The sequence below is a fragment of the Rhinolophus hipposideros genome (assembly GCF_964194185.1).
Source record: "Rhinolophus hipposideros genome assembly, chromosome: 10".
In the NCBI taxonomy this organism is placed as follows: Eukaryota; Metazoa; Chordata; class Mammalia; order Chiroptera; family Rhinolophidae; genus Rhinolophus; species Rhinolophus hipposideros.
This window is the reverse complement of record NC_138056.1, coordinates 44,740,406-44,763,609: the sequence shown is the minus strand read 5'-3', so window position 1 is coordinate 44,763,609 and position 23,204 is coordinate 44,740,406. Positions and strand designations below refer to the sequence as shown.

The window sequence follows — 23,204 nt, the reverse complement described above, 5'->3', positions numbered from 1 at the left end:
AAAAGAGAACATAGTTTATTTGAATAGCCAGAAGAAATACAGGGTGGTTGTTAACATAAAAAGTGGATGAGGGAGAGAGTGAAGGGGAGAGAGTGAAGGGAAGGGGAGAGTGGAGTCAGTGGACACCAAGCAATAAGTAGTTAAAACAAATCAGGCCATAAAAGGCTTTAAAGATATGTTAGGATGTTTGGGGTTTATGCCAAACAAAGTGGATAATTATTAAATGATTTTAAATAGAGGACTAACATGATCTAGGTTGGAGTTTTATAAGAGAACTCTAGTTTCTGATTTAAAAAAATGGATGGGAGAGAAAAAAGCTTAGAGGCAGCAAATTCCTAAACGAGGTTGCTTAAAAAATCCAGGATAAAGAGAGTGTGATGATCATATTTTAATGTGAAACACGTGAATAAATATAATGATATTCAGAAGACATAACCAATAGCAAATTAATTTTTAAATAATTAGAGAAAATAAATAAGATAAGGTAAACAAGCTTTGACATGGGAAATTAGTTGAATTCCATACCATTCAGTAAAATAGCGTGATCAAGAGAATGTGTTGATTGTGAGGAAAGAAAGGGAAGATGATAATATTTTTGAACACGTTGACTTTGAAGTTTCAGTGAGATATCCAAGATGAGATAACAAGTAGAGAGTTGACAAGGTGGGGCAGAAAAACAACTGGGAGTAGGGCTTTAGACTTCAATAACCACCAGCATACAGATTGTTATTGAATTTGTGAGCTTACTGTGTGCTAAACAAATTTAACCCCACAATAAGCCTATGAATTAAGTGCTATTTTTTCTTTTATTCTAAAAAGAAGAAATTGAAATAGGATAAAAAGACTAAAGGAAGAGTAAAAATTTTGTGCATTTATGCTTTTGATGGTAGAAAATCATATATACTTCCATCTGAGGCCTATCATTTTCTTAGGATTTGAAAAATCCTGACCTCTCTCCCTCTAATTCTACAAATAATTTTCTCCAACACAACTGAGGTCTTGAAATCCATAAGAATTGGATCCATTATTGTAGGATTTCCTGCTATTGATTTACATAAGAAATTCTATTAAATCAATATGATTATTGACTTCCCATAATCTTTTTCTCCATGTTCTCATCCCCAGATCACTGAATCCCTTTAGGAAAGAATTAGAGGGATGATCTTGTCCCCAATCTGTTTTGTTTTTATACCATAAATAATGGGGTTGCTTGCAGGAGGGATTGTGTGCAGAAGGGGTTACCACATAGAGGATCGCAGATGTGAGATGAAACTTCTGAGAGATATTGTGGTTAAAGCAATGAGTAAGGAGAGAGAACATGGCTGGTGTGTAGAATATGAGAATGACACTAACAAGAGAACTGTGGGTGCTGAAGGCTTTCTGGTGGGCACCTCTGGGTGGAAGGTAGAAAACAGCATGAAGAATGAGAGTGTACGAAATACCAATGAGGATCAGGTCCAAGATAATAGTCATTATGGGCACAGCAAAGCTATACCAGATATTGATGGAGATGTCAGCAGAAGCAAGTCTGACCACCCCTATTTGCTCACAGTATGTGTGTGAGATGATAAGTGTCCTGCAGAAGGGCAGACACATCACCAGGAAAACAACAAGCGAAATGGTACTAAAGCTCTGGCCAAAAATACCCACCATGATCTTGAAATCATTCCAGGTGTCAAGACACTAGTGTATATCTCAAAGGGGAACAAATGACCATATAATGATCAAATGCCATGCCCAACATGATGGCTGAGTCCAGTAAAACCTGAAGTGGAGAAAAAAACAACCAGATGAGGCAGCCAGGAAATATGATTATCTGAGCTTTCAACCATAGTATGCCAAGCGTTTTGGGGACACATGTGATGCATAACATTAAGTCTGCAGAAGCCAGCATTGAGAGAAAGAAGAACATGGGTACGTGGAGGCTGCGATCCATCATGATGAGGTAGAGAAGGATACCACTGTCTGAAAGGGCCACAAGGTAGATCATAAAGGAATCATAAGGGAAAGGAATTTCAATCCAGACGTGAAACTACTCCAGTTCTGGGATCCTCACCAAAATGAAGGAGTCTGGATTGAATTTTGTCAATTTCAATGTTGCCAACATCTTGATTGTCATTTCCTGAGGACAAAAATATCCATTTGATTCCTGGGACTGACTGTCCATAAATTCCCTTTAGGTCTTTTCCACAACAAGGATCCCTCCCTTTCTGTCACCTAACACACACTAGAAAAAAATGCAATCTCCCTCCTGTCACAACCTCTAAAGCATTTACCAAAAGCCACCAAGAGACCTCAATTAAACCAATAATTCCCCATCTATAGACATTACCATAACTATATTGTTACTATATTGGAAAAATATCCCAACAGATCTATGACCTGGGAGGACATTGGTCTTTTATTGTCAACTGTAGTAAAATTCCAAGATTATCTTGCCCTCACCAGTAACTCAGTTTAAGATTTCTCAAGGATGTAAGTATTGAATATCCTACCTGATGTGAGTCTTACTGAGGTATCTATTTAAAGAAATAATGGGGGCCATGTGTGAATTAGCAAACCTGCATTTTTTAATGCCAGTGTATCATTAGGACTAGGGTGAACCAATTTACTACATCCCAGAATTTACCCCCACCTCTTCAATATCTGGAAGAAAGTCTCTATCTAAGCATTCTTCTGTCAATTCTCCTGAACAATTCTCCAAGACTCATTATCTTATTCCACCTGCCAACTTCCTGACCCGCTACCCACCTTCGTCATCACAGCATTCTCCCACTGCTGGAACATAGTGATCTGAGAGTTGACTGTGACTCTTTGTCCTCCTTCAGTCCTTATAACTCATCTGCCAGCTCTTATGATCATTTTTGGAAATCCCTATTTGATCTGCCAACTCCATTTCTTCTTCACTTCTTCATCTACTTAAGTCATCTTGATCACTAATTGAAGCCATAGAATAAGAATTTTGGTGCTTTCAATACCTTGAAAACTCTTCTCTTTGTTTCAGGCTGCCAGATTGCTCTCTTGAAAATATGAAAACTTTCAGGCCAGGGGCCTCTGTGTTAGTGCTGACTATCCCTCATCCTTAGTCTTATCTGGCTCTATGCCAAAGCATATTCCTGTGTGCCTTAGATTTTTGTGTTGAACAGAGACATAGTTGCCTAAGTGATGGAGAGATTTGGAGCTGAGGAAGGGAAGGATACACAAAGGGAGGAGAATCTCTGCTCCCGAAGGAGAGGAGGGAATTAACACCATATGGGGCAGGGTCTGAGATTCAATTCCATATTAAGGGAGTCTGTGTATGAAAGACACATGTCTGTGTAAGCTGTGTATGAAATATTAAACTGAGAAACTGTGAGTCTGAGAAAGTGGCATTGAAGAGGTAAGTCTGGGTCAGATATTTTCAGGATGGAGAGGTTATAAATATGGAGGAATGGATGGGGAATGGGTACCAGATACGTGGATAATTCTATAGCAATGTTCAAGAAGGTGTGGAGGGCTGAAGGGGAGAATTGTCTAGGGTGACTGGCGTGAACTGTGTTTTCCTGGGGAGTGGGATGGAAGGGCAGTTTAGAGGGCCACTTTCCAGGTGAGAATGGAAAGCTTGCTGAGGAAGTGATCAAGTAAGTGATCACAAGTAAGTGATCCTTGGCTCTTAAAGAGGATGCAAGAATCGTAAGTGATACACAGGTTCTATCCTGAGACATTGAGGAATAACAAGGAAAAGAGACATTCTACCACATTTGGGGGACAACTTATAAAGGACAACGTTCCTGGATGATGCAGTCAGGTGAAGGATTCAAAAGCAGATGGAAAAATAAATTCACTGGAATAGAAGGCACAGTTTTTCTACCCCTGTTGAAATGAGAGACTAGGCATTTTTCTAAAGATGACAGAAGCATGAACCAGCGGGCAAGGGAATGAGTATATAAAGAGTAGAAGGTCTGAAAATGGCAGGGGGGCGGGCAGCCAGAGAGTCAACTTTAAGTGGAGCTCTTTGGGGTTGCTCACTTGTTTGGGGAGGTGGCAACATCAATGGGTGCCTGAATAGGGGTGAAACCAGAAGTCATAGGGATAAATGATAGGGACGTACTGTGAACAAAAGCTGCCTTGGAGGTTGATTATTGAAGAGCAGAACTGCAATTGAAGAAGAAAAATTGTGCAGGTGCTGACGTGACTGACAAAGGTGGGAACATATAGTGGAAGGTGTGCATGAGGAATAATGCTGTGGAAAGAATGAGCACAACAAATGGCACAGACTACAGACAAGAAGAGAATGTGAGCACAGATCTATGATCGTAAACCTGGGACTTTTATGATGAGTATGGGTCCTTGACAGTGTGAATTTACGTGGCTGATGAGTGGGAACTTACCTATTCAATCATTTTTCAGTTTAACATTCACTATTACATATCAAGTCTATCCCAGACACCGGTGCTGACCCTTAGGGATCTCATAATATTAATATATTGAGGCTGAAAATATTTCAGTGTGATAAATACTATAGAGTGAAATAGATAACTATAGGGGAACATTGGAGTACAGGGGAAGTGCATAACCCAGCTTCGGGAAATGAGGAAAGTCTTCCTAAATGAAAAATATAAACTGGCTACATTAAAAGGGAGGATGGAGATAGAGCAAGTGGATTGTATAAAAGAACACAGAGTAAGAAGAGCCGGTTCAGAGACAGGCATTTTGTCCACTATTGATAGAGAAAGCAGAGTACTGTGTACATAACTCTATTAGGCAATGGGAAATTATTATCTATAAGTAGCATGCTCAAAATCATCTTTTGAAACATAATTTGTATAGGGAGGATGGTTAAGAGATTGGAAAGACTGTAGGCTAGGAGGTTATTTGGGAGGTCTTTGGATAGTGGATTTGGAGCCTTAAAAACAATATAAATGGCAAACACAGATTTGGGAGGTGGGCTAAATGAAGCCACAGCAAGTGACAAGGTTGGCCAGGGAGAGTGAAGAGTGAGGATAGCCTAGAGATAGACCAACAGGAAGTACCAACAGTAAACCATCCAGCAGGGACAAAGGAGCCCTTAATGAGGACTGAAAAGGGAGGCCAAGGACAAGGGAAGGACCAGCGGAGGGCAGAGAAATCAAAGTCAAAACATGTATTTCATTGAAAGCGTGAGTTTAAAGGAAAGAAGAGAGGCAGAACAGGAGGTAGTGAGGCAGGCTAGCAGAATAAGATATTTTTATTATAGCTGTTAATTTTTTGTTTGCTTTCAAGGTTAAAAATATTTGACAGTTCATAAAGAATAAAGATCTAGGAAATTAGGAGAAACTGAAGATAAAGAAGAGAGGAGATAATTGACGGAACAAAGTCCCTGAGGAGGTACGAAAAAAAGGGATTTCAATAGGTGGGGAAATTATTCTTGAAGATAGACATACATAAATACATACATATGCACATACATATATACAATATATAGATGAAGTAAAATATAGCTATAACAGTGGAGACATTGAAACACAGAAGGGACATTAACTCTACTTTCTCTGAGAGTGGAGGAAATGAGAGAAGGATGATGTGGAGATAAGATAAATTTACAAGACTGGATTAATAATATAAGTTGTCTCCTGATAGTCTTGAAGTCTTAGATATGTAGTAGGAGAGAAGTTCTGTTGAAAGGGTGGAAGAGGAATTTGGGTGGTGGTAAAAGTTGTATACCATTGTGAGAATAATTTAATAAGACTGATGAGAAGTCAGCTGGCCTGGTAAGTACTAAAGACTATTTGTATGGCTGTATCGTTTTCTTCACATGCTGACTGAGTGAACTGAGAAAAATACTGGTTAGAGTTAGCTGAAGCTTAAGCATTTTCATAGAGAATGCTGCATAAAGCAATTAGGACTGAGACATTCTTGGTCCTGGCAGAAGAGATGGACATAGACTAGATTCAGAAGAAAGTATAAAAAGTTCTTACATCAGAGATTCACGAACTTTAGCATGAATCAGAATCATCTGGTGGCATTAAAAAAACAAAAATTCTTCCTTCAACCCCAGAGATCATGATTCATTAGGTGTGAGGTAGTGTCCAAGAGTTTGTGAGTTCCCTGATGATGCTGGCCTGGGGACCATATTTTCAGAAGCATTATTCCATAACTTCCTTCATGTTCTGGGTGATAGCCCCACACCTCAGAGGCACAGGGGTGACTCAGGAAGCACCGCATAGTTTAATAAGGCTTCCACAGACAAATTTAATTTAACACACCAGCAGGACACCAATTATGCTCATTTAAGATCAGAAAATTGTTACTCAGAAAAGAGTGACTTATCCAAAATCACAGTCTGGCAGAGCAGATCTCTGACCCACGTTTTTCACACCTTGTGCAGTGTTCTTTCTACATGACATTGTTGCCTTCATTGCCTCCTTACTTGTCAAAGCATCTGTAACTGAGGGAAAAGAGATGTGAGGTCTGCAGTGCCCAGTGCCCCCAACCCTCTGCTTCCACATAGTCTGTTAAGCAGAGGCAACTCCTCTCTGGTGAGGAACTGCAGCCCCTCTGTGCATAGCCTGAGGCTTTTGCAGAACTCATTACAGTTCCTATGCCCATAGAGATTATAGAGATTGTTTTTTATTTTTCTAGCTATTCCTGCTTTCTTCAGAACCCATAGCAGTGCACTGAGTCTGGCAATGTTTTCAAGCCTTGTGTTGCCTGAAAACCTTAGAGCTGTTTGGAGAGCCTCTGAATACGGACACAGAGCATGTCTGTGGGTAGGGCCTCTATCTGTGCACTTTGTGCAGAGCTTGTGTGTGATTGTCTGTAGGGAATATACCTGTGTACAGAGCCCATAATGGTTGTAGGAATTGTGAGTGTGTACACACCTAGTGGCTGTTTGCAAATCTTTATGTGTACTGTGCTAATGTATACAAAGTCTGAAGCTATTTTTCCCCCATGACACAGGTGAGAGCTCTGCAGAAAATCATGGCTCTCTTATTTGCTAACAGCACAGCTGCTGTGAACAGTTCTGACACTCGCATGGCAGGCTGCCTCCTCATTGGCATTCCTGGGCTGGAGCGCCTACACATCTGGCTCTCCATCCCCCTCTGTACCATGTATGTAGCTGCTCTCATAGGCAATGGCATTTTAATTTGCGTCATTCTCTCCCAGCCAAGCCTGCATGAGCCCATGTACATATTCCTGTCCATGTTGGCCAGCACTGATGTCTTGCTCTCCACTTCCACGATGCCCAAAACACTGGCCAACTTCTGGCTAGGTTCTAGCCACATTTCCTTCAATGGCTGCCTCACCCAGATGTTCTTCATCCATTTCCTTTTTGTGGCCGACTCTGCAGTCCTGCTGGCCATGGCCTTTGACCGCTACGTGGCCATCTGTTCCCCTCTGCGATATGCCACCATCCTCACAAGCACGGTCATTGGGAAGATCGCCGCTGCCACCCTGACCCGCAGCTTCATCATCATGTTTCCATCCATCTTTCTCCTGAAACGCCTGCACTATTGCCGGATCAACATCATTGAACACACATTTTGTGAGCACATGGGCATAGCCCGTCTGTCCTGTTCGGATATTTCCATCAATGTCTGGTATGGGTTGGCAGCTGCTCTACTCTCCACTGGCCTGGACATCATCCTTATCGCTGTTTCCTACATTCACATCCTCCTAGCTGTTTTCCGCCTCCCTTCTCAAGATGCCCAGTCCAAGGCTCTGAGCACTTGTGGCTCTCATGTCTGTGTCATCCTACTTTTCTATGTCCCTGCCCTCTTTTCTGTCTTTGCGTACAGGTTTGGTGGGAGACGCATCCCACGCTATGTCCACATCCTTCTGGCAAACCTCTATGTGGTCATTCCACCTATGCTCAATCCCATTATCTATGGAGTGAGGACCAAGCAGATTTTGGAAGGAGCTAAAGAAATGTTTTCAAATCTTGCCAAAGAATCTAAATAAATGCTCCCAACTTGAGCTCACCTTAATCCCTTTCTATACCTATTACTTGTCCTATATTTACCCATCCTTATTTCTACATCTTCCAGTTATTCCCATGCCATTGTCATCTGTGTCCCAATTTATTTAAATAAATGTTCTACTTAAATTGGTGGTTGCCAGATGGGGTTGCGGGGGTGGGGGATAGTGAAAAGGGTGAAAGGGATTAAAAAGAGCAAATTGCCAGTTATAAAAATTGTCACAGGGATGTAAAGTACAGCACAGGGAATATAGTCAATAACATGATAACTGTGTAATGGGTACTGGACTGACTGATCAGGGTGATAACTTCATAAGTTATATAAATATTTAATCACTATGTTGTATACCCGAAACTAATATAATATTGTATGTCAACTCTAATTGAAAAATAAATTAAAAATAAATAAATTGTGGAAGTCATTCAGCTCAGACAGTGGGACTCAGACTAGACAGCTTCCATTGGACAGCTTCTTATGACTGCACTTGAGGAAAACATTTAAAACCTACTATCTTAACTAGCTGTTTCATTTTCATTATTATTTACTGATGTAAAATAATGTCCACTTTTATATGGCCCTTACCAAATTAAAATAGAAGTTAGCTGCCATTTTTGATACTCTTTATTCACTATGAGTGATGTAATGATAGTCTAGAAAATCTACAATTAACAAAGACGACAAGCTTAGTAATCTTTCTCTCGAAGTGGTTTCTCAGACATATCGCATACTCACAATCAATGTATAAGTCTGTAGAAACATTTGGAATTCAGCAATATGAGTCAAATGCCTTGAAAATGTTCATTCTCTTTGACCTACTAATTCTTCTTCCTGGAATGTCACTCAAGGAAATAATCAGAAATGAGCACAAAGATTTATGCAAAAAGTAATAAATTCCACAATTATTTACAATAGCAAATAAGCCAAAAAGGGAAATAGCTTTAATATCCTGCACTGATGACAAAACAAATAAATACTTACTATCAGATATTAGTGAGCCATTAAAAATAATGTTTATAAAGAGCTTAATTGGTTTGATAAAATGTCTCTGGTTGAGTACAGAATACAAAGGAATAAATACAAAAAAAATAAAAATAAACATTCTGCTAAAATCCATTTGATTTTTTTCTTAGAAATCTATAATAGCCACCTATTCTTCCACCTATTATTCAAATACTTAATGATTTTCTATCATCTCAAGAAAAACTAACTAGGGGAAATGTGATAGCTTACCTGAAATCTACCATCCAAATAAGACTTTTCTCAGCATTTACTTGCATTTTCTCCCTACTAAATTACCTAATCCCTTACATATAATTTTGACATTTAGATTTGCCAGTTCAACATCTTTCTGACAATGAGAACTGTCATGTCTAAAAATTCATAGTCCCATGGGACGATACTTCTTTTTATTACCAGCTACACATGTCCGTAATCACATATGTGTGTATACACAAGTTCAGATATGCTAACACACAGCAATATATGTAGGCAGACACATCCATCTGTCAAAATGTAGGTAATTGTATAGGGATAGAGTACTCTTTTCCATCCCCAAATGCTTTGCATTTAAAAATTATATTCATTGTTGAAATAAGAAGTCAAAATACCAACTTATATCTAATAGATATAGAGTCATGTATTCTTTAATGAATTGTTAAAGAAATTTAAACATCTATATGTAATGTAGTAACTTGCTCACTAATCATTAATTAGTCACACCAGAGATTAGTCTAGCTTGATGTTCTCTGGGATTGAGAAGAACAACTCAGCCTGAATTTCAGTTCAAGATCAATTCATCCTCGAAAATCTAGTTCATATTTCAACTCTGTCCAATACAGCCCACAATGAAAGATACATCTTTTGAGATTCTTCACCTCTTTTTATCTAAGTCACTATTTTGTTGGGCACTAGGAACATGTGTTCATATGTTATCAGAGATATTTTCATGTTTGTGCCTTTACTCCCTGTCTAGAATGCATTCCTTAAAGAAAGGAGTTATTCTGAAAGTATTTTTAATCTCTGTTGTCCCAAAGCGTAAGACCCTGCTCATAGCAGATATGCAATATTCAACTGGGGAGAAATGTTTTCAAGTTATATTACAGATCAAAGGATAATTTTTCCTACTATATAATGGGCCCTTAAAATGTAGGGCAAAAACAATCACAAGTCTGATGAAAAAGAGGACAAAGACATACTTAATTAGAATATGCTTCACCTTTAACTTTTTAAAGAGAAAATACAATTAGGACTACACAAAAATACCATTTCTCACCTGTCAGATTGGCAAAAATTTAAAGGATTAACTCAGTGTTGGCAATGATGTGAGAAAACAGGCTCTCTCAAACATTGCTCATGAATATACAACGTAATAGAATTTTTGTGGAATTTGGAAATATCTTAACAAAATTCATATGCATTTATCCTTTGATCCAGAAATCACACTTACAAGAATATATACTTCCCTTTCAGATATACCTTCACAAGTGCAATATATGCATAAAGTTAGTCATCATGGCAAAGTTTTTATAACTGAAATATTTGAAATAACTTAAATAGAGTCTGAATTCCTGGATTTCAAATCCACACTCTTATGCTTGCTTACTAGGAGTATAACTGTTTCCAAGTTTACACAAAGGCTAAGTCACACAGATTTAAGTTAAAGTTACAGTTACTATATTCAGTACAGACTCGCTGTTTGTCATGGGGAAATATACTTAGCCTCTTTAAGGTTTAATTTCCTGCTCTGTAAAAAAATGGTAATAATACCCATTTCAGAATTGTTTTGATTATTGAGATTATCTAGATATTAAAAAAAAGTAATAACTGATGTATTAATGGGCAGTATTGCTATCAAATTTTTCACTATTATAAAATAGCTGGAATGTACTTCTTTTTTGGTATATTTGTTTGCGCCTCTGGGAGAACTGTATTTTTATAGGTGAAATGCCTGAACATGAAACATTTAAATCACAGATTATGCATATTAAATTTTGATAAATTACTACGTTTTTATTTCAAGACAAAAACTTTCTACTATTAGGTTGGTGCAAAAGTTATTGCGGTTTTTGCAATTAGTTTTAACCTTTTAAACCACAATTACTCTTGCACCAACCTAATATATATTTTTATTTTGTTTATAATTACAAAATAACAATGCTATTAGTAAAGAATTAAACTTTTAAAATAGAAAGCAAAGTTTCTTTGATGTTATTTCCACAAAAGTAACATGTTCTTGTCCAGAATCAAAGGGGGAATCTGCTCTTTTCCATGTTAAGAAATACCTTCATGCAAGAAACAATGCCTTGTAGATTGAGGGCTGAGAATCTGAGATGGAGACTGAATAAGGAAGGTGTGCTCCAGAAGGTATAACATAGTTTGTAGAGAAAAGTATCTAGGGTTTTGAGATATTTCTTCTCATTGAGTCCTTACCACTCTTCCAAGTCTTCCAACTCAGCCCTCCCCTAACATTATCTAAAGAGTTATTCTCAGCTATTACCTGAGAATGTCCAAATGTCTTTAATATTTCAATTTGACAGATTTTAAAAGAATTGAAACTGAAAAAACAATGAAAGAAAAAGCTGAAGCAGTTTCTTCTCCACCCCACCTGCATTTTTCTAAGCCTCCCAGTCCTCAATCCCCTTATTACTTTAAACTTCAGCCCTAGAACAAACATCAAGACCAGATGACAAACGTTTTTGCTCTTCCAGTGTCACAGCCTACTGATAGTCACTTTCATTATTTATGCTAGTTTTATTAATGAGAAGGCTTTTAAAAAATCTTATTTGCCTCTCTATGTCCATATTAATTATTATGTGGTATGTATGCACATACAGGGATTCCATGAGAATATGGGTCCCCAGGGCAGATCTGGTAGTTAAGGCTTATGTGCCATCTTGAGCCAGGAAGAAGGGAGAGGGGATAGTGTTTTGGGACTTCAAAGGGGAGGAAGTCAATTCACATGGAATGGAGATGGAAAATCAAATGTTTAGTAAATAAATGTTTATTAGGCCATCTTTAACAATGGGACACAGATTGAACTTTGATCAAAGGGATCTTGCTAGGTTCCTCTCTGTCTATCAGACTTAGTTCATACTAAACTATAGTTATCTATGATGATAGTTCCCTTCCTGGAGCAGGTCCTCTAAATGCTTTTAGACAGTTAGGGGTAAAGTCAAAGGTTTTTCCACAGTTTTTTTCCCCTTAAAAATGACCAGTTTAAAATAATCAATATCTCAAAGAGGCATGTTTTGGGGTGGCAAATTGAGCTCTCCCTCACTCCCTTAAATACCACAACACATTTCTCTTCTTGTTACTTGCATTATTCATCTCTTAACTCCCTTACCTATTATCCTTAATGTCTTTCATTAAGAAGTGAGAGTAAGAAACCTAGATGTACATCTAGAGTTATTATCCCTAATACCACCTACACGTTGTCACCAAAGAGCGTGGAGAGAAAACCAATTATTTTATTAATCCATTCTCTTCTATCTATACTCAATAGAGTCTAGTTAGCACTTTTTCCTCCATACTAAAGCAATAGCTGGACATTTATTCTCCCTGGATTTAGGCATTTTTGTTACTTCCAGGTTTCTTGAACCTGCTCACTACTGCCAGGGGATCTTTTCTTACACAACATTTAGCCTTTCAGAACATGTCATTCCCCAGCTACCTCCCTACCATCACACACACACACACACACACACACACACACACACACACCTGGTTAAAACTTTTAACTTTTTAGTGGTTTGCCAACAATATCAAGACAAACCAATGGGAAAAGAATATAGTCCTAGGACAACTGGATATCCACATGGAAAAGAATAAAACTGAACCTCTAAAAATTAACCCAAAATAGATCATAGACCTAGGTATAAGAGCTAAATTATAAAACTTTTAGAAAAAAATATAGGAGCAAATCTTCATGACCTTGAATTAGGCAAAGCATTCATAAAAATGACACCAAAAGTACAAGTAACCAAAAAAAATTGAATTTCATCAAAAATAAAAACTGTTCTTCAAAGAATGCAATCAAGAAAATGAAAAGATAACTCCTAGAATGGAAGAAAATATTTACAAGTCATAGAACTCATAAAGGACTTGAATCTAAAATATACAAAGAACTCTTACTTAATGATAAAAATACAAATAACCCAATTAAAAAATTGGCAAAGGATCTGAATAGTCATAGTAAATAAAGCTTATAAAGAGATGTTTCACACCTTTAGTCCTTAGGGAAATGCACATTTAAATGCCAATGAGAAACTGCTTCACACCCATTAAAATGACTATAATAGATGACATATAGTAACAAGTATTGGCATAGATGTGGAAAAGTTAGAACCCTCTTATTCTGCTGATGGGAATGTAAAATGGTACAGTCACTTTGGAAAACAGTCTGGAAGATCCTCAAAAGAGATTTAAATACACGATCCAGCAATGCTATTCTTAGGTATATACACAAGAGAAATAAAAAGCCTATGTTTTAAAAAAAAATTGTACAAGAAAATTCATAGCCACATTATTCGTAATAGCCAAACAGTAGAAACAATCCAAATGTCTAGAAAAAGATGAATAATAGATATGTAGATGTGGAAAATTCATACACTGTAATATTCAACCAAAAGAAAAAAGTACTCATACACCATACGACATGGGTGAAACCTGAAAATATTATGCTAAGTGAAAGAATCTACATTGCCCAATCTTGTCTGTCCTGATTTATCTGGACACCCTCCCTCTCTAAGTCCCCCTCCCCCAACCCACTTGGCCTGCTTTTTCCTCTAAGAGTTGCTGTGTCATTGAAACCCTACTGTCACAGTTTCTAGGCTTTATAAGCTTTGCATTTATTCATAAGGACTTAAAAACAAGCAGTTATGGTCTCAATGTTGTATGTGATAAAATTACAGATATAAATTTAAATTATAATCTAACTTAAAATTGATAAATTTTAATTATCTTTTTGCAAAACATGCCATTTTGATGCCAAGTGGTTATCTGTACTCACTCGTATAACGTTAGATATTTTTACTTATTTAGATATTTTAATATATTGATATGGAGTACAGATGTCTTATCTGTGTTATTGAACACTGACACCATGTCAGAAAGGTAAAATAAAGTGAAGACACTTTAAAGTATCCCCTCTGGCCTTCAGTGTCCTAGGCCTCAGAATTTGCAATTCAGTAAGCAAACAGCTAGCTACCTTACTTAAGCCGGATAGGACACTGGCGACCACACCCCTGCAGTGCAGGACCTTAGGGTATGTTGGGCAAATCCGCCCTATCAGCTGCAGCATCTTCTCCTCCCTCTCGTCCCGCCTCTCTCCCCCTGAGTCTTTCGGCTTTGGTGGACGTGGCTGCAACTGCAAATCTGGGGCCTTGATTCAAGCTACGGGTTCCAGGTTAGTGAGCAAATCCAATTTCTTGCCAGCCACCTCTGTCCCCACTAGTCCTGAGAGTTTGACTTAACATGTTGCGTTCGGAGTTCGCGGGTAGAGGAAGAGTGAGGGAGACCTCTGCAGTTTTGAGTTGTCTCAAGTTTGGGAAGGGATCACAGAAGAGGTACCTTGGGAGCTACGTAGGAGTAGTCTGTGTAAAGAGTAGTGATAGATAAACTCTTATTTTGGAAACTAAACCATGTAGGGGAGGCAGCTCCAGAAGTTTTGGTAGGGAATGACAGCAGACCAGCGACTGGCGTGGATTCAGAGGTCAGCGACCCCTCCCCCATCTCCTGCCTTTCTGCTCCAGGAAGTGAGCACCGTTTATCCTCCACCCTGGAGGCAAGGAGTGGAGCCATTCGCCCTCAGCCATACCTGCGGGCTGGCGGGGGAGCCCAGCCTATCTCCGAAAGGGGCAGGGCCAAGCGCTAGTTGAGCACGGAAAGAAAAACAACAACCAAAAAAAAACACTGGTGAGCGCCCTCCATTCCTCAGAATCTATTTTTCAAACCCCTTGGTTTGCTCTGAAGAGCCTTGACCACTGATGCTGCCGACATCTGGAGCTTCCCTTAATGTGCCCGTCACAGGAAGAGGTCTGCCGGCCGACTTGTGACTGAGCCACATTATTGTCACTTCTGGCACAGGTGACAGGGCAGGGAAAAACATGAGGTCCTTTTCCTTACAGAGCTCATATAACAGATAATCTTATCTTTCTTTTTCATCCTCACTGCGAATGAGCTTAGGAAAAACATTTAATCAATGAATCAATCCAGACAGAAATATATGGTTAGGAGCTTGGGTGATGCAGTCAGACCCCCATGTCCCAATTCCGGCTCTGACCCCTGGACCCTGGCTCTGTGCCCCCACCCTCACCTCCAACCTGTTACTTGACCTCTCTGAGCTTCAGTTTCTTCCATCTATAAAATGGACAGAGTAATGTTTATATCCTAGAGTTCTGGTGAGGATCAAGTAAGGTACAGGTTTAAACACATAGGCAGGTACACCAAATAGGTTTACTATTACTCAAATTATTAATTATTAAGGTATTGACAAATTCAGTGCTTACCTTTTAAAAGTCCACAATTTTTGAAAGCATAATGTAGGGAATAAAATATGTTAAAATTCACTATGATAAAAGAAAATAAGTCTATTGACTTCTAAACAAGTTAAAATATAACAGAAATTACAAGTGGCATTTCACAGAAGCAGAAGTAAGCAAACATAGAAATTTTATAATTTATCCTAAGAAACTTAGTTAATGGATTATCTATCACTCAGGGAGAAGAAAACCTGTGCAGGACAATATTTTAAGAATTTTCAAAGTTAATAAGTAAGTTTTTGAAATGCATGGGATAGTGGTTCTTTTGAAGTTTGACAAAATATTTGACACTGACTATTTTCCAATTCAAATATTTATGGAGTACCACCTTAGATAATCCAGTCCAGAAAATAGGTTAAAGTGGAATGTAATTCTATACGAAGATAAAAATAATGTTATTCCGTAAGTAAAGAAGCCCAACTTTGTAAATGTAGTTGCTACCTGTTCAGGTGTTTACTTCACTTTCACTAGCACTCCTAGCTGGGGAGCAGTCCTGTCCCTGTTATTTTTAATTTTCATTCTGAGCGCCCCTATCCTGTTCCGATCCTTTAATATTTCCTGACCAGTCAGTTACTTTTATTCTGAAAGCCATTTTTATATCGAATTATAACCTTCTAATAGATGGTTCAGATCTAAATATCAGTCCACTCTCTGGCCCTCCACCTATACCCCTCCTTACCCCCACCCCGCCCCTTTCTAGCTATTTTGCACACTAAATTGCATCTACTTAAAAAGGACATGCTGCTGCGTTGCCTTCCTTGAAGCATTGCCAGTGAAGCCTTAATGTGCGTACGAGTCACCTAAAGATCTTAAGGTGCAGGTACTGAATTGGTTGGGGTGATGCCTAGAGATTCTGTATAAGAAGCTCCACTAGGATACCAGTGCTGCTGGTTAGCAGGTCACTTGACCTTATTCTGCCATCTGCTTCTGATTTAACTGTTCCTATCTGGTTCTGAATTTGGCCTGTTTCATTTGCTACTTTGATCCTCGCGCTCTGGTATCTGCAGATCTCTCATTTCTCAGCCCATCCACACTGCTCTTGAGCCATGGCCTCCGTCTGAGACCCAGCTAGCCTTCTGTGTCTAACTTTTGGACCGCTCTCAGGGGCTGCTGGTGGTCTAGGGCCTGCTGGTATGTGGGCAAGGGTTGCTCAAACCCTTGCTAATTATACATTAGCTAACTCCTTCACAATTTCTTTTCCCCCCAGCCTCAACTTTATACCCTTTGACAGGAGACAGCAACTCTTACATCATCTTTTTTCTTTAACAGTCTTCTGTCTTGAATGTCCAAAGTAGTGCATTAGATGGAAAAGAAATATGGAAATACAATTTAAAATTTCCTCATTAAAAAGAAGAAAAATAGGAAAAATGGATTTTAATATTTTAACTGAATGTATCCAAAATATTAGGGCATGAAATCAATATTAAACTATTAATGAGATATTTTAGGTTATTTTCTCTTACTAAATCTTTGCAATCCAGTATGTATTTTATATTTACAATATTTCATTTCCAACTTGCCACATTTCAAATGCTCAGTAACCACAGGTGGCTACACTATTTGTCAAAACAGTTCTAATTTATGCTTAGATCAGAAAGCCAAGCCTTCAATTTTTCTCATTGCATTTCGTCTTCTTTTTCTTAGCTCTATTGAGTTATGACTTACATTTAGTAAGTTATCGATTTTAAGCTTCTAATTCTGAGTATGACATGTATACAGTTGTGTAACCACCAACACAGTCATGATATCTAAAGGACATTTCTATCACACACACCAGCTTCCTTGTGTCCTTTTGCAAACCATCCCCTTTTCACAGCCTTGAGCCCTGGAATACACTAATCTGCTTTAAAATGGTATAGTTTTGTCTTTTCTAGGATTTCATCTAAATGGAATCATACAATAACATATTTGCTGTCTAGCTTTGTTTGCTTTGGATAATGCTTTTGAGATTTATCTTGTATGTATCAGTAGTTTTATGCCGTTGTTTGGATATACCACAATTTGTTTATTTACCAGTTATGATTTTATGGATTATTTCCAGTTTTTGGTGATTATTGCATTGCATTTATGAGGCAGAAACTCTTCCCTAAGAGAATCATGTATACCAAGTATACTTTTGCCTGAAATAAATGTATGCATGTATGTTTATGTTGGGGGAGATGTAGTGGACCTTCAGCTAAAATAGTAAGTCTAGTATCACCAAAAAAAAGTTAAGACATTTTTTGAAGAGAAGTTTTATGTTCCCAGCAAAATTGAGGGGAAGTTACAGAGATTTCCCATATACACTCCGCCCCCACACAGGCATAACCTCCCCCATTGTCAGCATCCCTCACCAGAAGGGCACATTTCTTACATTGATGTACCTACATGAACATAATCAGCTGAAGTCCGGGGTTGAGTCTTGGTGTTGTACCTTCTGTGGGTTTGGACAAATGCGTAATGGTGTATATCCATCATAGTCTCATACAGAGTATTTCCCATGCCCTACAAACCCTCTGTGCTCTACCTAGTCATGCCCCCACCCCAACTCCTGGCAACCATTGATCATTTTATTGTCTTTTCTAATTTTGCCTTTTCCAGAATATCGTATAGTTGGAATCTTGCAGTATGTAGCAATTTCAGATTGACTTTTTTCACTTAGTAATAATATGCATTTAAGGTTCTTCCACGTTGTCTCATAGTTTCATAGCCCATTTCTTTTTAGCACTGAATAATATTCATTGTCTGGATGGACCACAATTTATCCATTCATCTATGAAGGACATCTTGGTTGCTTCCAAGTTTTGATAATTATGGATAAAGCTACTAAAAATATCTGTGCACAGCTTTTTGTGTAGATATAAGTTTTCATCTCCTTTGGGTAAATACCAAGGATCATGATTGATGAATCATATGGTAAGACTGTGTTTAGTTTTATAAGAAACTGTCTTCCAAAGTAGTTGTACAATATTGTTTTGTTTTGTTTTGTTTTTGTTTTTTTCTTGCTCTGTGTTTTCTGGTTTTGCATTAGGGTGGTGCTGGCTTCATAGAATGACTGAGTTGGGAAGTATTTCCCCTACTTCTATCCTCTGAGAGATTGTAGAGAATTGGTATTATTTCTTCCTTAAATCTTTCATAGAATTCACAAGTTAACCCATCTGAGCCTGTTGCTTTCTGTTTTAAAAGGTTATTAATTATTGATTGAATTTCTAGAAATAGGCCCATCAGATTGTCCATTTCTCTTTGTGTGAGTTTTGGCAAATTGTGTCTTTCAAAGAATTAGTCCTTTTCATCTAGATTATCAAATTTGTGGCTATCGAGTTGCTCATAGCAGTCCTTTACTATATTTTTAATATCCTTAGGATTTGTAGTGATGAGTAATGGCCCTTCTTTCATTTCTGATATAAGTAATTTGTGTCTTGTCTCTTTTTTTCTTAGCCTGGCTGGAGGCTTATATATTTTATTGATCTTTTCAAAGACAATTTTTTTAACATAACAATTTCATCAAATAGCACATTTGTTTCTGTTGTGATGCCCCCGTGCCAACATCAAGTTTACCTATAAGCTTAGCAGTAACTTACAGTTTTATTCCCATTGTAAAGTTAATTGCTCATCTCTGTGTTAGGTACCGTGGTAGGATCTGGGCCACACACATGATCAAGAGAAATTGGGCCTCTGCCTTCGTAATCCTGATTTAACAAAGGCTAGTGTTCTAAGTGAGGTTATGTAGGTATGTAAGGAAATGTTAAACCAACTAAGTGCCCAGTTAGTTGGTTAATTTGGTCAAACATGAGTATCTTAGATGACAGGTAAATACTTCTGTAATATTGATTAGTTGCTTGGCCTTCATTAATTGTTAATAATTTTATTCTGCACCCTTATGGAGAAGTGGAATAGAGAGAAGTAGTAAGAACTCTGGCTCCGTAGCCTGAGTGTCTGCCTTCCAATCCCTGATCAACCACTTGGACATGCTTCTTAACCTCCCTGGGCCTCAGTTTATACAACTGTGAAATGGGGTTGCAGGGACACTCACTGTTGTTATAAGGAATTATTGTTACATGCATAATAATTAGATTATTGCCCAGTACCTAACAGTCTTTCAATAAATACTTGCCTTTAGCATTACTATTACTAAACGAGGCAAAGCTGAACAGGTCCAGGACCTGCAAGAGCACCAGAGACCACTCGGGAACAGCACTGAGGTCCTGTTTTCAGTTCATTTACAACCCTGGCAATGCCCTGTACTCGCCCTGCTCAGCTATGTATGCTATGTCTCACAGAATGTATTCTCTTAGTCTGGGACACATGTTTTCTCTTTCTCAGGCCCTTCTGTAGGATCTATTGTTAGTGATGAGCAATTTGATGTTTTTGATCCATCAGGAAAATTAGTGCAAATTACAGGATCTTGTATCCTCAAATTATACCCATACTATGTTGTCATCAGTGTACATCTGCCTTTGCTGGGGGGCCAAACAAAGAAAAAGTTTGGAATTATACCTGCTCTCAGCTGCCCTGTGGCCTAGCCTGTACATGAGGGTCACAGTTGGGCCCAGGGCTAATGTGCCTTTAACTACACAGTGCATTTGTGTACTTGCTTTCCTTCAGTGGCCCAAATGAGACTTCAGCTAGGGAAGCAGAGAAAACAGCTTTCAATGAAAGTGATTTACTGGAACAGTAAAACTAAAGAAAGAAAGGAGAGAGGGAGGAAGGAAGGAGGGAAGGAAGAAGGAAAGAAGGAAGGCTAGAGAAGATTCTCAGTGTGATTTAAAACAACTGTAATCTAATTTAACAACTGAAAACTTCCAAGAATGAGAAAAAAGATGTTTTGCATCTATCTTAATTCAGCACACACAAAAAATAAAGTTAGAGTAAGTTGCAGTATTTCTAGTTGTCTAGTTAATGAAGTGTCTAGCTTTCTTAACTGACCCTTGTGCCAGGCACTCAGACACCTCATATTTGTCCTTAAATGTCATCTTATTAGATCTTGTTATGAATTGAGAGAGTGGGTTTTTCTCCTAGATCCCAAAGAAGTAAGAAGATATGAAAGGGGGTGAGAAAGTGAATCATTTATTCTTATAACAAATATTTATATCGATTTTGTTATTTCTATCCCCAGTAAAAATACTGAAGAGGTTCTTTTCCTCATGGTAACAGGTAAGGAAGAATCAAAGAGCTGTGACAGCATAAGTATAGTGATAACTAGTTTTTAATGAGACTATTCTACACACTAGCTCAGATAATTATTACAAATATGTTATAAATGAGGAATTAGTTTCAGCAATATACAAAATGTTAAACCACATCTCGGATCAGGAATTAACAGTGTTCCAAACCTAGAGAGAAAAATTCAGGATTTAGACCTGGGTCTATGTGACTCCAGCACTAGTGCCTTCTCTTCTGCCCCACACTGCAGGAAAAAGGAAGCAGCCTGAGTCCCTGGGATGTGACGCCAGGAATAAAACAGAGAAGGAAACTACTGATAACTCCAGAAGAACTGTAGGATGCCTTTTAATGCCAGGAGGAAGAGAAAAATCATGCAGAATCAGTACAGTCAAAAAATAAGGCAAGCACAAGTTAGGATATGGATAGAAACAAGCAGAGTCAATTTATGGCTGAGTGCCGTTGCTAGTGGTACAGGTGGCATGAAGAACACATCCTCTCCCTTTAAGGACCAGACTAGCCACACTGTTACGCTGGTTAACAACTTGAGACTTGGAGTTGCCTAAAACTGGATTATAATCTTCACTTCGTCACTTTGAAACTTTTGGTAATTAAATATCTTCTTAAGAAATTCACTTTTCAAATTCATAAAATAGGTATTCTTAAACTTCCCTGATAGAATTATTGTGGGACTAGATTATATAATGCCTATAAAGAGTTCAGCCATTGCCTAGCACATAAAAGGTGCCTAGAAAATGGTATCTATGATTATTTTTCTGCCTTCCACAATTCTTTAAAATGAATACCCTCATGCACACATACTTATCTGCATTAATAATGAATCTTTGTCTATGTCTTCAAAAATGGATTTGTCTCCTGCAAGGACTCTAAATGGCTTACCTCCTCATAGAGTATTTGTTTCGTTCATCATTATCTCTCCACGCCAAGAATAGCCCTAATGCTTGACTGACTTAGATTCTTACCCATAGCATGCGTGGTGTAAAAGCTGTGGGGTTGGGAGAACTCTGAACTAGAAGTCGCAAGACAGCCTCCCCCTCTTCTTTTTTTCCTCTCATACAATTTTTTTTTTATTGAGCTATAATTCAAATACCATAAAATTCACCCTTTAAAGGTATATACAATTCAATTTTTTTTGGTATAATTACAAAGCTCTTCAACCAGTACCACTATCTAATTCCAGAATATTTTCATCACCCCTAAAGAAACCCCAGACCATTAGCAATCACTGCCCATTTGCTTTCCCACCAGCCCCCAAAAACCACTAATCCTTTCTATGTGTATAGATTTGCCTATTCTAGATATTTCATGTAAATTGAATCATGTATTATGTGGGCTTTTCTGTCTGGCCTCATTCACTTAGCCTAATGTTTTCAAAGTTCATCCACATTGTGGCATATATTGATACTTTATTCCTTCCTTCCCTCTATCTTTACACTTTTCTCCCATCAGTGATTCCAAAATACTTCCTCCAAATGCTATAAGACATCTTTGTCCCAGCCACCCAACCTGCATACCTCTTCCTCAGGTCTTTGTGGACTATCCTATCACTAGAACCTGTGTGGCCTCGGCTTCCCCACCTACCCTCTTTCTCCCTCACACATGAGACCCCTAAAGGTTCTGTCAAAGTCTATGACAGGTTGTCGTGAAATTTCTTCATCAAATGAGAACTTTCCCATTTCCACAATCCTAAAGCATGCATCTGTGCCTGACTTTTACCACCTTTACCACTTGACTGGTTGAAGTTATGAGGTCAAAGCAGGGCTTTGAACCACAACTCTGGGCATGTTAGGTTATGCCAATTCTACAACTTAGAAGATGTGTGATTTTTATAAAGTCACTTAATTTCTCTATTTCTTTATCAAAGAGCCAAAAATACTCTTATTTATTCAGAGTTTTCCTCTGAGGGATAAAGAAAGCAGTGGAATCTTTCTAAATTACAATTGAGTTAGCTGTAAAAACATTACCGCACGTTATTGTGGTCATGGCAGCTGGTAAGTATATGGAGAGTGATTGTATGGGTGGCTGAGCCTTAGCGAGGCTCAACAGAGCAGACTCTTCTGATAAGGGAACATGTAAGGAGAATCTTCTGGTAAGGAAACATGTTGAATGAAATCAGAGTCATGCAGATATTAGGGTGAAGGGTCTTTCTTGCAGCAGTAACAGCAAGTGCAAAAATCCTGAGGCAGCAATATGTTTTGATGCTTTTAACGTTGAGTGGGTGTTTTGGTGGGCTGAGAAGAGGTCAAGTAGATGGTGGCTCACACAAGGTCACTCCTCTCCAAGTCTTCAAGTTGTCTCTCCATCCAGTAGGAGTAAAAGGAAATCATAATCTTTGCTCTAATGAGAGTGCAAATTGATATCTAATATGAACTGGGGTAATGAATATGTTTGAAGGTAGAATGAGAAGCTCTTGTTACCCTAGGTGTCTGACCTCTTTGTCCAGGATAGTCAGCATCCCTTTTCCCCTTCCTCATTTTCTTACTCTGACCCTTTTTTGTTTGCCCATCTACCCAGGATCCTGTAAGCAGGAAGCACCTTAGAAGCCAGACCTGGGCAGGTAGCAGCAAGA

The 23,204-nt window shown here is 38.4% G+C and overlaps 1 protein-coding gene and 1 pseudogene across 2 annotated transcripts; one reads left to right on the top strand and one right to left on the bottom strand.

Annotated features, from left to right (window-relative positions):
• Positions 1–1,126: 1,126 nt before the first annotated feature.
• On the bottom strand, positions 1,127–2,107 carry LOC308503406 (olfactory receptor 52H1-like; annotated as a pseudogene). Its single transcript has one exon. The product of its transcript is annotated as an olfactory receptor 52H1-like (transcript).
• Positions 2,108–6,909: 4,802 nt separating this feature from the next.
• Positions 6,910–7,920, top strand: OR52B6 (olfactory receptor family 52 subfamily B member 6; the record flags this gene model as incomplete). Its single annotated transcript, XM_081063452.1, has 1 exon — positions 6,910–7,920. The coding sequence occupies one exon, from the start codon at positions 6,910–6,912 to the stop codon at positions 7,918–7,920; it is 1,011 nt and encodes a 336-aa protein (XP_080919578.1).
• Positions 7,921–23,204: the final 15,284 nt, after the last annotated feature.